General features: G+C 37.1%; 1 protein-coding gene across 1 annotated transcript in view; it reads left to right on the top strand.

Moving 5' to 3' along the window:
* SVEP1 (sushi, von Willebrand factor type A, EGF and pentraxin domain containing 1) overlaps positions 1–17,730 on the top strand; it is a 153,427-nt gene that overhangs the window by 113,649 nt on the left and 22,048 nt on the right. The window contains exons 37-40 of the mRNA XM_081065226.1: positions 5,025–5,697; positions 7,500–10,285; positions 12,193–12,418; positions 14,569–14,724. Of these exons, the coding sequence (XP_080921352.1) occupies positions 5,025–5,697; positions 7,500–10,285; positions 12,193–12,418; positions 14,569–14,724 (3,841 nt within the window). The remainder of the gene's footprint in view (positions 1–5,024; positions 5,698–7,499; positions 10,286–12,192; positions 12,419–14,568; positions 14,725–17,730) is intronic.

Raw genomic sequence — 17,730 nt, 5'->3', positions numbered from 1 at the left:
CTGGTTTTCCTTTTTATATTGGTGTTATGTTTTGCATGGGCCTTTCCTTGAATTAAGGGAGAAAGATCCGCTCTCAAGCTTAGGATAGAAGAGTAGATACTTTAGGAGACTAGAGTAATAAGATGAATGCCAAGGAAGGAAAGAAGCAAGAAGTCTCCTTTCTGCCTCCTGCCTTAAACTTGGGCTTTCAAATCCAACTTTTATCAAAACATTGCACTGGGAGTTTTCACCTGATTGCCCAGATTAACGAAATTATCACTTCTTTCCCATTTTCCGTTTCATCCTGTGTGCGCACTTTTCTTGGTGAGAAACTCAGAGGAAAAGAAGGGTCATTGACATCTCAAAATCCTTATAGAATGTCTCCCTTTCGATTCTTCTCAAATACGGACTTTTAAATGCAATTCCTGAATATGCTAAGATAAAATTTTGATCATTGTTTTTAATTGAAAACAGTTGTTTACTGATACAAATACATACTTTCTGTTGCTGTTATTGAATTGTAGCTCTTTTAAGATCTAATATGCTGCTCTCAAGCCTCTTTTTAGGTTCTTCTTCTGAAATAAGAAGGGTTAATAACTCACTCGAGAGCCCACTCAGAAAGCTCCCAGGCACATGTTCATTAGTAGCCTTTCACTCAGTGTACAAATCAAATCACTGAAAATTGCATTGTAAGATTACTCTGCCCATTTTCAAAGGATTTTTTATTATTATTCCAGAAATATGCTAATGTATTACAAACAGTTCATCCTAAAATGTGTTTATCTATGGCATCACTGTAATACTGATGTGCCATTTTTCTTTGGAATTATGAGGTAAAACAATTTGTTTTATAATACGTGTGGCCTATTTTAAATAACACTCTGCTAGAGTGTGTCCCATGTCTCATGAATGAGAATACAAAATGTCACACAGAATATAATTAAATATTCTAACATTTTAGATTTGTACCAATTCCAATGTTTCTTGCTATGGTAGCCAACATTTATAGGATGACATATCTCACCATCTGTATACAACTTTATCATTTTTAAAGTGATTCTTTAAATAAGCAGTGACATATGTTTTTCAGAAATCTTAACATATTCAGATTTCTAATGAAATGGTACAGATATTTGATCAGAGACCAATTATAGTTCTATCTAGGCGATAGCTAACAATTAATTGCTTTTTTTGTTTTTGGTCATTCATGAAAGATATATTTCTTTAGCATCTTAAAAGACTAACTGATGTATTTTAGAAGGTAGTTATTTTTAATAAACATCTAGCCCCATCTTCATCTTCATATGTATCTAGTCTAAAGCACTGGCTTTAGTTCCACCTCTTGAAGCCACTCTGTAAATTTCTCTGCTCCTCTGAAATGCCAGGCATTCAAGTCTTGATAGCTTGGTACCAAGGTTCTCCTACAAATGGATCATCAAAGCTAATTGGAAGGCTTCAGTAAGGGATCTCAGCCCCTTCACACATTTCCAGGACTGAAACATGATTCTCTACTCTGGCTAGGGTGCCAAGCATCCTACTTTGGAAGTAAAGGTGTGGGGAGACAGACGTTTCAGCCAGCTCACTCTCAGATCCACACTTCTCTTTCTCATACGTGCACATGATTCCAAGTCTGTTCACTCTCAGAGTCACTCTCCTCTGAGCCTGTTTCAATAGGTGTATAGCCCTTTGTGAATTGTAATCCCAGAGCTGAATGCACACTGACACATGCAAATTAGAATATAACTGCAACAGAGATAACACCGAATCTAGGAACTAGCACATGGTATATAAAAGATGAATATTTGTTTCATTTCTCTTCTTTTCTTTCTAGTAGTTTCTAGAAATGCAGTAACTCTTTTAAGGATCTCACCGTTGACTCATTCATCTTTTGTTCAACGAAACTCTATTTTTTTCATGTTGACTGCCACTAAGCTAGGTTTTCCGCTTGTGCAATTTTTCTTTATTATCTATGTGTAGGACCTTCTATTTTGTCTTTATTAAATATTACCTTGGAGAATTAGAAACATTGAAGAGGCCTGTAAAAAAAACCCTATTCCCTATCCTGTAGTTATGTGTTACTTACAAACTGATGGCTGTCTGGGCTAAGAACAGAGATTTACTACATTTATAAGGTACGAAACTCCCACCTAGCTTATTTCTATTCATCAATACTCTTTGAGGCATATGGTTAATAAACCGCTTCTATATCTTTCTGTTCTAGTGACGTTTTGCTGATAAAATCTTACGAGATTCTTGTCAGAAGTCATTTCCAGTTAATCTGTGCCTGCTACATCTTTACTCATCAACCGTCACAACCTGTCAAAAATACACAATTCTAGTGCTCGCACTCCCTTTTCAGGTGTTCATATGCTCTTCCTAACTATTCATAAGTGCCCAGAATGCCCCAGCTATATTACATCCCCACTTCTTTGCTCATGTTACTTTTCTGCCTTGAATGATTGCTTTTCCACTTCTCTCATGGCTCCGTTCAAAAGCCATTTAATCGATGAGGTCTTTTGTTCCCTTCCCATTCTTCAGGTAAAATCAATCCTTTCTCCTTTAAGCAGCCACTTTAGGTGTGAAGGAACCTACAGTGCATCAGGCAGTGGGCGCAGGGTAAATAAGTAAATGCCCTGGCACTGCATCTGTGCACTAAGCAAATCATTAGCACATGGCATGGCCCTTAAATTATTGACTGAGAGTCATAAAGAAAAGTCAGGATCTTAGGTCAGAGAAAGAAATAGTATAGGTGGTAAGAAATTCTGGGTAGTATCAAAAATGTATCCTGTAAATTCGTTTATTCAAAATATATGTATTTAGTGGTAATTCTCTATGACATTACAGAAGAGCTTTGTTATAATTCTCCACTGGTTGGTGGAGATTTTCCAGAGATTGGGAGTCAGAAATCTAACAAAGTACTGCCAAATTACAAAACACAGTTCTTGGGTCCTTAAGGCTTTGAGGAAGGTTCCGGAGGCAGACGTTTCTGGTCCTGTGAAATAAAAGAAGCATTTTACAGATTGGTATAATGGATTCTAATAGATCACAGATGTCTCAGGTGATGTCTGTGAACTTCAACCAATGAAATATGCTAGCAACATCAAGGGTGCTGTGAAAATAAGGATACATGTGCAAAGGATATATCAAAGTGTGCAAAGGATGTAAATTGTGCTATAAACCATCTGGAGCCTCTGCAAATAGAACTTTTACCCCAAGCGCATACTACACAGGAGCAGTAGAATCTGGGCACTCAGACCTAAGATAATGGATTATTTAAATAAAATTATGGTTTTAGCATATTGTCTTTGTATACCTTCCTGGATCCTCTAAGACAGAAGCCATCTAAAAATTTATTAGGTTCAGATTCTTATACAAAGAACTGCACTTATCCAAAACAATGAATGCTGCAGATCTTAACTGGAGACTGAGCTCAGCTACTGAGAAGGTCTGAGAGTATTCGTTTTGAGACCATTGCATGATATACAACCATAGGTAGGGTAGATGAACACACCTCCTCTGATGCTCTATCATTTTTCCCTTGGTCTCTCTGTTTCCTGTAGATTTCATAAATCTTGCCAGCTAGGGTGAAGGAATTTGAACCTCTCTATGATAGTTGATCTCTTAATAAAACTCAAAGGAACCTCAGGAGAATGTGCTAACTAATGACTTAAAAATCTTTGCTGAAGGGTGGGTTAAATAATTTGTCGTTGTAACGGAGCACTACAGTTTCCACAGGACACCCACAAATTGTGGTCTAACCTACCTCATTTTAAAAAAAGAAAGGAATGTCATCGAAAAGGTTTAAGTATAAACTAAATTCAGATGCTAACTCTGCTGCTTGCAGCTGTGTGACTCTTGGCAGGTTCCTTAATATGTCTAAACCACCATTTATTCATCTGTAAAATGAAATTAACATGTCTAAGCAGGATTAAATTAGGTGCTCAATTTATTTCAGTCCCCTTACCCTTCATTACTATCAAAATGACGAACCGATCAGAAGTTCGAAATTACTTTAAAACTCTGTCATCTTTCCCTTCAGTAAGAAAGTGGGAATGAAAATAAGAATGACTCAAAAAAAATTATTCTAGTGTTGCACATCCTACTATTTTGTTCTACTTCACTGAGATAGCATGAGAGTATTTTAAGATTTTTTGTTAGTTATCAATCTGTCATCATATATGGGCAACCACCTTGTGCATTAAAGAAAGACTGCGAGTTATTTTTTCTTTTTCATTAGTTTCAGGTGTACAAAACAATGTAATAGTTAGGTATTTCACCCCTCACAAAGTGATAACCCTCTCCCCCAATCTATTGCCCCTCTGACATCGTATATATCTATTACAATTCCATTGACTCTATTCCCTATACTATACTCCATATACTCCCATGAATATATATATATATATATATATATATGTATTATACACATATATAAAATTATAGTTGACATACTGAATTATTAAGCAAAATTTATTCATACTGGTTGAATAGCAGAGCCATATGCAGAACACAACTTTTAACACTAACCACATAGGTAAGGGTTTAGGAAACATTGGAGACTGAAATTATAATCACTGTTTAAAGTTCATTGAGTATAAGTGTATAACTATGAACTCTGTGTAGACTACATATGGCTCATCAGAGATTGTTTCAAAGACTAGTGATAAAGTCAACCAACTGAAACCATCTAAAGACAGATGAAGTTCCAATTTTGGATTGAGTTAAACAGGACTGTCGCTTACCCCTGATTTTTATTTTTAAAGAAATGTGTAACAATTTTTAGAGTTCCTTAAATAAAAATAATCTTAAATACATTTCCCTTTCTGAATGAGATTAATACTAATATCAAGGTATATTACTATATCTCAGATAAAAGTCATCTGACCATAAGCTCAATATTCAAATAGTAAATATTATTTTAAAGAGTAAAGAATAAAAGTAAAGTTATTGTTGGAGAGAAGATAAAAATAAAAGCACAATAAGAAGATGTAAACACCTTTTCTCAAATACTGTCCTTACTGTTTATTTTCCCCCCAATCTCGTAGCTACACCCTTGCTGGACCTCACACCATTGAATGCCTGGCCAGTGGCAAGTGGAGTGGAAGTAACCAGCAGTGTCTGGCTGTCTCCTGTGATGAGCCCCCCTACGTGGACCACGCCTCTCCAGAGACTGCTCATCGGTTATTTGGAGACATTGCCTTCTACTACTGCTCAGATGGTTACAGCCTGGCAGACAATTCCCAGCTCCTCTGCAATGCCCAGGGCAAGTGGGTTCCCCCAGAAGGCCAGGCCATGCCCCGTTGTATAGCTCATTTCTGTGAAAAACCCCCATCTGTTTCCTACAGCATCTTGGAATCTGTGAGCAAAGCAAAGTTTTCAGCAGGCTCAGTTGTGAGCTTCAAATGCATGGAAGGTTTTGTACTGAACACCTCAGCAAAGATTGAATGTCTGAGAGGTGGGCAGTGGAACCCTTCCCCCATGTCTATCCAGTGCATCCCCGTGCGGTGTGGAGAGCCACCAAGCATCATGAATGGCTATGCGAGTGGATCAAACTACAGTTTTGGAGCCATGGTAGCTTATAGCTGCAACAAGGGGTTCTACATCAAAGGGGAGAAGAAGAGCACTTGTGAAGCCACAGGACAATGGAGTAGCCCCATACCCACATGCCATCCTGTATCTTGCAATGAACCACCTAAGATTGAGAATGGCTTTCTGGAGGTAAGAGACTGATTGGTAAATGGTCTATGGCTTTCATCACTTTCAGGGCCAGCCAGTGTGGCTAACCCAGGATTCCAGAGCATGGGCAGTGAACAGACTAATTGTTAAAAAACAGAAGTAGCTAAATCTATAGGTGGTAAACACTGGAGAAAATGTGGCAGAGATATGAATCCTTTTAATATATAAGTTTCTACATTCTACTAGTATGTAGACATTTGAAGCACTTTGTAGCAATATCTTAGCCCTAGCTATTGTTAAAATAAACCAACTTTAATAAAATACTATTTTGATTTACAGAAGAAGTTAGTCCAAGATGGATGTATACTTTATTTTACAGAAATAAATCAGGGTCTAAATGGAACCTAGAAAACTCTATTATCAATTCTAATTGTTATATAAATGATGGGATAAACTATTTGCTATGATGCAGTTTTTGCAACCTTGTTCTAGTGGGTTTAAAGGTAATTTCACTATGATGAGCAAAGGGTTAAGTTAGGCCCATACATGTCCTGCTTTTACGATAATATGTGTCTTCTCATTAAGTTCATCAAAAAAAAAAAACAGGAATGAGAAACTATTCCCCAAAGTCAAGGGCAATTTTAAGTAGACAATATTCTATTAGGTAGGTGCAAAAGTAATTGCAGTTTAAAAAGTTAAAAATAATTGCAAAAACCGCAATTACTTTTGCACCAACCTGATAATTAAATACTCTTTAAAAACCCATGCACATATAATACCTTTTCTCCTGTATATTAAAAAATAACAAAACAACAGTAAGACTTATATTTAAGACCTTTGCTCAGATACATTAGCTTTCCATTGGAAGAGGATGTATAATATATGAACGGAGGCTTTATTCATCTAACAAGTATTTCTGGAGCTCCTACTACTGGGTGCCAGGTAAGTATTGAAAAACTAGTATTTAACAATATAGATTAGGCCTGTGATGACATGGTGCTTACGTGCATGTGGGGAACCCACATGCACGTAAGCAATAAACAAGTAAATGCAACAAATAATTATGTCCAAATACTAAGAAGCTCATTACAGCACAGAAACTCAACTTCACCATTATCGTTAACAAGGAACCATGGTAATCTTTGAAAGGTTTCATAACTCACTCATCTTCTGTACTACCTAGAAATGACCTGTTATTATACACTTATTTATTTGAATTTTGAGATCACGAATATTAAATTTTCTGTTTAAAAGATGAAATAGTGCTTTTATTTCCTTCTGTCTGTTTTAGCAGCAATTTTTTTTTAAAGTATATTAAGAATGAACGCTAAACTCTGACAGTACTCTTAGGGCCATATCCATGAAAAATATTTTTTGGGCTTTTTTTATTGTCCAACAAAATGCACAAATAAATGTATGTTTGTGTGTTTCCTTTTCTGTGATTAAAACAACAAACTGTAGTATTGCTTTGGTCAACACGATTGTTTTCACTTACAAAATAATTTATAATTTTCAGTATTGCTCTATCAATTCAATCGATTTATACTCAATCAATCAAAAGACAATTGATCAAAAAAAAGACAATTGATCTTTTACTTATGGGCTCAGCACTGTGGTAAACACTTCTGCAGTAGGGATTATCTAATTTGACTTCCTACTGTCCTTTTCACTTAATAAAAACAAATAGAGTGGACCTACTAGAAAAAACATAAATCCTCATTTGCATATATCTTATTTCATTTTAAAGTAGAAATTTTAGTTTAGTTTGTTTTTGCTATTCAATATGTTTAATTATGTTCTGTGTTATGCAAATTGTCCTTAATTGTTTTCTCCCTGTTATGCAGCATACCACCGGCAGGATCTTTGAGAGCGAAGTGAGATATCGGTGTAATCCAGGATATGAGTCAGTTGGAAGCCCTGTATTTGTCTGCCAAGCCAATCGCCACTGGCACAGTGAATCCCCTCTGTCATGTATCCCTCTCAACTGTGGCAAACCTCCCCCAATCCAGAATGGCTACATGAAAGGAGAACATTTTGAAGTAGGGTCCAAGGTTCAGTTTTTCTGTAATGAGGGTTATGAGCTGATTGGTGATAATTCTTGGACATGCCAGAAATCTGGCAAATGGAACAAGAAGACAAACCAAAAGTGTGTGCCTGCCAAGTGCCCAGAGCCACCCCTCCTGGAAAACCAGCTGGTCTTGAAGGAGTTGACTACTGAGGTAGGAGTGGTGACGTTCTCCTGTAAAGAAGGCCATGCCCTCCACGGCCCCTCAGTCCTGAAATGCTTGCCATCTCAGCAATGGAATGATTCCTTTCCAGTTTGTAAGCTGGTTCTTTGCCTCCCACCTCCCCTAATTGCCTTTGGCGTTCCTGCTCCTGCTTCTGCTCTTCATTTTGGAAGTACTGTCAAGTATTCTTGTGTGGATGGGTTTTTCCTAAGAGGAGATCCTACCACATTCTGCCAAGCTGATGGTACCTGGAGCTCCCCACTGCCAGAATGTGTTCCGGTCGAATGCCCACAACCTGAGGAAATTCTCAACGGCATCATCGATGTGCAGGGTCTTGCCTATCTCAGCACAGCGCTCTATACCTGCAAGCCAGGCTTTGAGTTGGTGGGAAACACTACCACTCTTTGTGGAGAAAATGGTCACTGGCTTGGAGGAAAACCAACATGTAAACCCATTGAGTGCCCACAGCCCAAAGAGATTTTGAATGGCAAATTCTCTTCCACAAACCTACACTATGGAGAAACCATTACATACTCTTGTGATCAAGGGTTCAGGCTTGAAGGTCCCAAAGCCTTGACCTGTTTAGAGACAGGTGACTGGGATGTGGATGTCCCATCTTGCAATGCCATCCACTGTAACCCCCCACAATCCATTGAAAATGGTTTCGTAGAAGGTGCAGATTACAGCTATGGTGCCATGATCATCTATAGCTGCTTCCCTGGGTTCCAGGTGGCTGGTCATGCCATGCAGACCTGTGAAGAGTCTGGATGGTCAAGCCCCATCCCAACATGTGTACTCATAGACTGTGGTCTCCCTCCTCACATTGATTTTGGAGAGTGTACTAAGGTCAAAGATGGCCAGGGATATTTTGACCAAGAGGAAGATGTGATGGAAGTTCCATATCTGACTCCTCACCCTCTTCCTCATCTGGGAGCAGAGGGTAAAACCTGGGAAAACTCAACTCCTGCTCCACATCCAGCAAGCTTTCTGTATGGTACCATGGTTTCTTACACCTGTAATCCAGGATATGAACTTTTGGGGGACCCTGTGCTGACCTGCCAGGAAGACGGAACTTGGAATGGCAGTGCACCATCCTGCATTTCAGTTGAATGTGACTTGCCTGTTGCTCCTGAAAATGGCTTTTTGCGTTTTACAGAGACTACCATGGGCAGTGCTGTACAGTATAGCTGCAAACCCGGACACGTTCTGGTAGGCTCTGACATAAGACTTTGTCTACAGAATAAAGAGTGGAGTGGTACTTCCCCACGCTGTGAGGCCATTTCATGCAAAAAACCAAGTCCAGTTATGAATGGCTCCATCAAAGGAAGCAATTACACATACCTGAGTGTGTTGTACTATGAATGTAATCCTGGGTATGTATTGAATGGCACTAAGATGAGAACATGCCAAGAAAATAAAAATTGGGATGGGAAAGAGCCAACTTGCTTTCCGGTGGACTGCGGTTCACCCCCAATCTTAGCCAATGGCCACATGAAAGGAGATGAGTATACATTCCAAAAAGTGGTTGAATACACTTGCAATGTAGGGTTCTTACTTGAGGGAACAAGGAGTCGTGTTTGTCTTGGGGACGGCAGTTGGAGTGGAACCCCTCCCTTCTGTATGCCTGTCAGATGTGCCACGCCACCACAGGTGGCAAATGGGGTGATGGATGGCCTAGACTATGGCTTTGGGAAGAAAGTGATGTTCCATTGTCACGAGGGCTACATGTTGCATGGTGCTCCAAAACTCACCTGCCAGTCCGATGGGAACTGGGATGCAGAGTTTCCTCTCTGTAAACCAATTAACTGTGGACCTCCCGAAGATCTTCCCCACGGCTTCCCTAATGGCTTTTCCTTTTATCATGGGGGACATATACAGTATCAGTGCTTTTCTGGTTATAAGCTCCATGGAAGTCCTTCAAGAAGGTGCCTCTCCAATGGCTCCTGGAGTGGCAGTCCACCTTCCTGCCTGCCTTGCCGGTGTTCCACACCAGTAATTCAAAATGGAGCTGTCAACGGGACAGATTTTGGTTGTGGAAAGGCAGCTCTGATTCAGTGCTTCAAAGGCTTCAAGCTTCTGGGACTTTCTGAAATCACCTGTGATACCAACGGCCAGTGGAGCTCTGGCTTCCCACACTGTGAACACATGTCTTGTGGTTCTCCCCCAACAATACCAAATGCATTCGTCAGCGGGAGTGGCTCTTTGGAGGAGAATGTGATAACTTACAGCTGCAGATCTGGGTATGTCATACAAGGCAGTTCAGATGTGATTTGTACAGAAAAAGGGACGTGGAGCCAGCCTTATCCAGTCTGTGAGCCCCTGTCTTGTGGACGCCCACCATCTGTTGCCAATGCAGTAGCAACTGGAGAGACGCACACCTATGAAAGTAAAGTGAAACTCAGGTAAGACTGTGGCTCTAAGTCTCCAAGGGGTGCAGGCAGGAGAGCTGTAAAATGAAACGTAATCTGTTAAAATTTGGCTAATTCGGAAGAAAACACCATCCATGGACTGTTCTCCCAAATCTAAAGCTTTTAACACTTTCTACCCATAATTATGTAGAACTCCATTGGCTGTAAAAATAAATTTCTACATTTTCAGATTGTAATTCCAATTATACTTGTCATGATTACATATTCTGTTGAGCTTCATGAAGCAATAAGATCCTCTAGCTAGCTTTAATATCTTTTAAATCATAAAGCTCTTTCTAAAACATCATGCTGGTAAATTTCTTTATGATATCTCTTTATAGTTATATTCATACATGCAAATGTTGGTGAAATAAGACAAAAGCTGAAGAATTCAGGTAAAAAATATTACATACTCTCATTGATCAATATTAATAGGGAGATATTCTTAAGGAGACTTCCAGCATATGCTATTGGGACAAACTAAGCATTTAATACACAAATTATTATTTTTTGCTGGAAAGTTCCTTATTTAAAATGACAATAAATATGGAATGAATTTATAAATTAATTTTTTATTGGAATAAATGTTCAAAATGTTCAAAAATGTATCAACCCTCTAAATCAATTTAAATTTTATTCACATCTCAGAAGGCATTATAGATTATCGTTCATATATTTTCTTCTTAGATTTTATGCATAATTCAACAATTCTTCTTTAGCATGTCTATTGTGGACATTTTAGCCCTACCTTTATTTTCTCTCAATTGCAGTAAGGAATAGATTCAAGGAAGGATGATGGTAATGATAAGAGAGGAGAGCAAAAGAGTGGTAGATGATGCACTGAGAAGAAAAAACAAAAATTATTCCTTGCTTTTGAAATACATTTTAAAATTTCTATTTGGATGTTAATTTGTCAGATAAGAGGTCACAATATCACCTGCTTCTCAAAACTTGTCTGTTTGTTATTCCTTGTATGTTATGTCACCTCTCAGATCTTCACTTAATAGATAAGCGGATCATTCCAAGTTTGAGAACCTCTGACTCTCACCTTGTTTGTAACTTGTGAAATTTAAAAAATATATCCACCTAATAAATGTTAGTTAATTAAATGGTTTAATTTAAAAGGCAGTGTAGTATAGAGGTAAAAGCGTGGACTCTAGAGCCAGATTCTATGTGGAAATCTCAGCTCTATCCCTTCCTGGAGAAGATACTTAATCTCTCTGGTGTCAGTTTCATCATCTACAAAATGGGATAAATATAATGATAATACCTACTCATAGGATTGACTTGAGAATTAAATGAGTTAATATGAGTAGAGCACTTAGGACAGTGACTGAAATCTAATAAGTAAACATTTGCTGAATAAATAAATGAAAATTTTTTAAATCATAGAGTTTTAGGGCCATGTCTACCTTGAATTTGAACAGCCATACTACAGATAATATCTATTAATCAGGATTAAAAGAAATTCCCTATGTAAAGGACCTAGAATAGTGCTTGGCACAAAATAGATACCCAGTAATATTAATTATGTTATATTCTTACTAGTATCTGAGTCTATTTTGGACTTTGTCTAGAATTTCTTGAACTGTTAGCTGTTTTCAGAATAAAAATGAATTCAATATTATCCACAATGACGGTAAGTAATATCAACAACACTTAAAGCAACTTTAGTCTTGGCTAATCTTTAATGTGAATCACGAAGGATTGATCTGGTTATCATTGTTACATGTATGTTGGTGTTTTTGCATGGCAATGCCATCCCCCTGACGGTTGCACCAGTTTTGGTACACAGCATGTAAGAGGTCTACTGAGCCTTATAACAGCTTCTTAAATCCACGAATAGGACACCAACTGATTGTACTCTCTTTAAGGCATTTATTTTTGCTTTTCAATTGCAGATGTCTGGAAGGGTATATGATGGATACAGATACAGATACATTCACCTGTCAGGAAGATGGCCATTGGTTCCCTGAGAGAATTTCCTGCAGTCCTAAAAAATGTACTCTGCCGGCAAACATGACACATATACTTGTTCATGGGGATGATTTCAGTGTGAACAAGCAAGTTTCTGTGTCATGTGCAGAAGGCTACACCTATGAGGGAGTTAACATATCAATATGTCAGGTAAGATTCTGACTTAATTGGAATGTGTGAGTATAACTCTTTGATCTATGTCTTTATAAATAATGTATGTAAATAATGAATCTGTGTGTATAAAAAGTGCATATATGGAGTATCCACACGAGTGATATCTTACTGTCCTGAAAAGAAAAAATAAACGTCTCAGGTTACCAATCATATGAAAAGATTTGAGAAGTTTTTTGATATAAATGTAATAAAATATATCTTTCTTTCCAATATTCCCATTTTTAAGTGAAGAAAGTGCCAAGAATAGGTGAAAAGTGGCAAAGTTAGATAAAATGTTAAAATATCTACAAGATATTCATGACAAATTAGTCATGTGGTCACATGGTTTACACATAGATGCTCGAGTATCTATGTGTAGTAATGAGCCTTCATGATACAAAATGTTTCCAGTTTTAGCAGAAAGACCAAAGTTTGCAGAAACAGAAAATTGGGGTCAGATTCTGACTCTGCTACTTACTACTTGTGTGACCTTAAGAAAGGTACTTAAATTTTCAGAGCTTCACTTTCCTTATTGGAAAAAATGTGTATAATAGCGCATATCCTGTATGCTCAGTGTGAAAACTGTATAGACAATGGAGGAAAGCGCCTAGATCAGCACCGTAGACAGATGACCTCCCAAGCACACCCCCTTCTCCTAGCTTCCATAAGACATACCAGAGAAAGAAAAATAAAATGAGCTGTTGATGTAGTCTTCTTTTACTGGCGTAGGGAGGGGGAAGGGAGGCGGTAGGAGCTGAAAGAGGAGAAATGCTGTGTGGTATAGAATGGCTTTTATGTTAAGCATACCATTGAACTTCATCTCAAATATGATTGTGCCCGGTGACCTTATATTCCTCCAACTTGTTTCCTTTTTTATAAATCTGTCATTGAAAGGATTACATTATCTAGTGAAGCATTATTTATAGTATGAAAATAAGGTACAATTTATATTTCCAACATTAGGGGAGTGGTTAATTGAGATGAGGGCTGTGGGGACAGAGCCCCAGAGAGCAGTTTCCAGGCTTTCGGCCTCATGTGGAGAGGTGCTGGCTACGGTAGTAGATGGCCGTCAGCTGTGGCTGTTTGGCCATCAGCTGTAACCGTTGAGCCATTGGCCACTGATATAACTGCCACGGCTACGGAGGGGAGCCGAGGAGAGTGGAGGAGAGTCGGATGGTTGGCAGCAAAGTGGACAGCAGGTCGCACGTCGTGTAAACCCAGCCTCCACTGAGACCATAGTGGTATGACTTCCCTACCTATGGCTCCGAGGGTGTTCCTTTTTGGCCTCACCATATCCTATGTTCTTATGTGGGGAGCGGGAGCAGAAACCCCACAGGCCATCCTGCACGACACGGGCATATATATAAAATAAGTTCTGGCTCATATGTAGAATAGAGGGTTTTGCCTCAAGTCCTGTTTTAGGCAGTTACTATCTGACTCACAAAATATGCACTCAAAGAAGACAGAAAAATATTAGCAATAGAATAACAGTCAAAGGAAACATCTGTGTGTGCTTTACCCAAATAGAGGGCTGAAAATGTCAATTCTAACTGGGGTGGGGGGAATAAAGTGTGTGTGTGTGTGTGTGTGTGTGTGTGTGTATACATACATATATGTTTGTTTGTTTGTTTAAAAAAATATATGTGACACACTCCAAAATATATGATAGAGTATTTTCAAGTATTCATGTTGGAATGGAGAAAAGGAAGCCATCTTTTAAAACTTTGAGTGGTATGCCTAAAAGTTGCTGTTTCTCATAAACTTTAAATTAAAATGTAAAATTATGTAAATATAAGGGTGTATTGGTATGTCATGGAATAATTGTGTCCACCACCCAGTCTTCATGCATCATAAGGAAAACATACTTCTTGGTGTTATTGAGTTTTTTAATGGATTTTATTAGGAAGAAAGTGCTTGTTTTATGTGTTTAAGAAATGTCCAAAATTGTTTAGCAATGACTATTAGGGCCACCTAATAATTAATGTGTGGTTTTGAAAGGCCACAAGTAATAAGTAGCCGAAGTAGGACCAAATTCTAGGTCTTTTGACTATCGTTTTAGAGATTATTCTGCTATACAATCAATATTTACAGACTTTTCATTCATACATATTAACTCCTAAATATAACTTATATTATTTGTTATTTAGCTTGATGGTACCTGGGAGCCACCATTTTCTGATAAATCCTGCAGTCCAGTTTCTTGTGGGAAACCTGAAAGTCCAGAACATGGATTTGTGGTTGGCAGTAAATACAGCTTTGAAAGCACAGTTATTTATCAGTGTGAACCTGGCTATGAATTGGAGGTAAGTGCACAAACTGTTTAACCAGAATTAATTTGTTTTTGTGATCCACTTAGAACGCTTTTAGTAAAAGCATGATTTGTTTCACTGATTTTGTTCCTGCAAGATTCCTTTATACTTTGTTTTATTCCTTTATACTCTTACCCTAATGCTTTACAAGGAATGTTTAATTAAGGTGACTTATAGAAATCAAAATAAGTCTCAAATTAAAAAAGAAATCAAAGCTATAAAAAGGAAGACGTTAGTATGACCACAAGACGGATACTGTTATTTCTGTTGGCCATTTAAACCTGTGATTCAGCCTCCTGTTAATCATATGCTGCAACAGAACAGTATGTCTGTCACCTTGGGGAGGTGACCATAGGGATTTAGGTATGCAAAGCTAAGATGTCTTCAAGCAGTGGGCTCAAATATCTTACCAAGTTCTTGATTGAGATGCCAGGTTCCCACATGGTAGATCCGGCCTGAAAAATCTCATAGCAGTTCTAACCAAATACCGAGTTATGCCTCAAGACCACTCCTGGTTTGTAATATTAAAACCCCATCAACAGCACCTAAATCTCCTTGTCATCTGGTTTTCTTTCAGAAAACTCTTCTTTCTTGTTTATATTGTAGTGGTAATTAAATGTAGATTTGGCGAAAGTATTCATTGCCAGTGGTCTGTTACATTTGTATATTGCATTTTCTTACCATGCAATCAAAGAATTGTCATAAGTCCATGAAAATTGGAACTAGGCTTATATGGCTCTTGTTTAAATTCTTCAAAAGATTGGGGGGAAAAAAGGATAATAATATAATGGTTGATTGCAATTGGAGAGTTTTCCATTTTTGAAACCATTATTCTTCACGTGAGAGTACTAATCTTGGAATTTGTTAAGAAGAAAAGTAGTCCAAAATTTAAACAAATATGTAGCAAACTATAGGTCATTAAATTTGAGGAAGTAGCTAACGTACCATAAAAAAATTTGGAAATATCCTTGTATTAACTATAAAATTCAGAGAGGTACTAAAGCATTTGTTCTCAATCTAAGCTACATATTAGAATTACCTGAGAAACTTTAAAGAATATATTAATGTCCAGTTACTTGCAGAAATAACCAATTCCAGGTCTGGGACAAGAAATGTAAAAGATTAGCCTAGAAAATCTTGTCAGATGAGACAGCAGAGAACCTATCAAAGGTTCTATCAAACCTACATGTTAAAAAGGCTGAGGAGCCAACTGGACAAAGCTCTCACAGGCCACAAAAAGACCATGTTAGCATCAAAAAGGGAAATAAGTTCAATGGACTAAAACACATCAAATATGTCAGAAATGATACTAGCCTCATAACAATGCTAAAAAAAAAAATTGGTAACTATTAGAGAGTGCTCATGAACAAACTCATTACTTTGAAAAGAGACAATGAAAGGGGAAGAATTGTCTTTTCAATGCTACCTGGAAGGCTAGCTAACGAAATATTAGGTTGGTGCAAAAGTAATTGCAGTTTAAAATGTTTAAAAAAATGCAAAACCCGCAATTACTTTTATACCAACCTAATAGTAGAGGAAGAGAAATTGCCTTTTATTGAAGTATTCCAGGCAATAAATGACAGAATGTAAATCCCAGAATTTGCAGCTCATACAAATTATTGGATTTTATTTATCATCATCATCATAGCTACCGATAACAGAAAAAAATAGAGGCAACCAGACATTATGTGCCTCCTGATGGATAAACACACCATTATGAAAAACTCATGCCAAAAAAGAGAGAAAAATTGAATTTGAATCTTATCAAGCCTCTAAATCCAACAACTAGTATCAGAGGCAAAGGAACATAATAAGTGACACTATAGTGAGGCAATCAGCAAAATTCTGTCTATGGAAATATCTACAGACCAAATACCCAGTTTTCTGTTTTCTGAAACAAATAAATTGACAGGGTAAGAAGGGAGGAAATAGAGAAGCAACTTATAGAATTAAAGAGGTATATAACAGATACAAAAACCATGCAGACCTTTTTTGGTCCAGATTTATGTGAACTATAAATAATAAATTATAAAATTTATGCTACAATTGGAAATTTGAACACTAATTTTTATTTTATTAATATCTGGGAATTGTTACTTTAAGGTATGATATTATTGTAGTTATAATTTTTAAGAGCCCTATCTTTTAGAGATGCATACTGAAGTAATTACTTTTTTTTATTTTTTTAAAATTTATAAATATATATTTATTAGTTTCAGGAACAAGCAGACAAAACAAAAATAGACTCAATGATGCAGAAAAAAACCTGAAGTAGTTTTACTACATATTCAATCTTCTTGAAATAAAAATTACTGCAGGCAACTGAGGAATTAAAATAAAGAACTCAATAATGGGATAGTCATGTTAAAAATTGCTGCTAGTGAGCAATATACTGGTTGCTATGATTCTAAAACATAACTATTTAACATAATTGGTGATCAAGCAGATACACTAGGTCAAAAATAATAACAATGTTAATCTAGATCTAAAAGCTTCAGGTTAATTCATCAAAAACAAGATATGTAAAGGGACAGAGAGAGAAAAAGGAAGACAGAAAAGCATGAGAAAATTTTCACCTTACTGAGGAGGGAGCCAACAAATGGTGTTTGATATTTTTTACATCAATAGTTACAAAAAATACATTTATTTGAGTTTTTATTGGAAGAAAAACATAACCAAAACAGAATATTATTCAACTCATTAGAGGAAAGAGAACAAGGAAAAATTAGTACTGGGAAAAATACTAAACTATTAATTAAAATTAACTACTTGAGTGTAGTCACTCTGGAAGAACCCAGACAGTTGGGGAGCTGACTTTTATGGCTTGCTGTATACTTTTTCAAAATTAATTTTTAAAAAAACTTCACAAACTAGTATATTTTTCTGTGCATACATAAGTATATAAGCAGAGAAAAAGTATCACAAATATTAATAGTATGTATCTCTGGGTGAAGAATTCTGGAAAACTTTCTATTTTTCTTTTATAATTTCCAAACTTTC

This window comes from Rhinolophus hipposideros (genome assembly GCF_964194185.1).
Source record: "Rhinolophus hipposideros genome assembly, chromosome: 11".
NCBI classification, from domain to species: Eukaryota; Metazoa; Chordata; class Mammalia; order Chiroptera; family Rhinolophidae; genus Rhinolophus; species Rhinolophus hipposideros.
The sequence above is the reverse complement of the archived record's forward strand: the minus strand, read 5'-3'. Positions and strand labels throughout refer to the sequence as shown.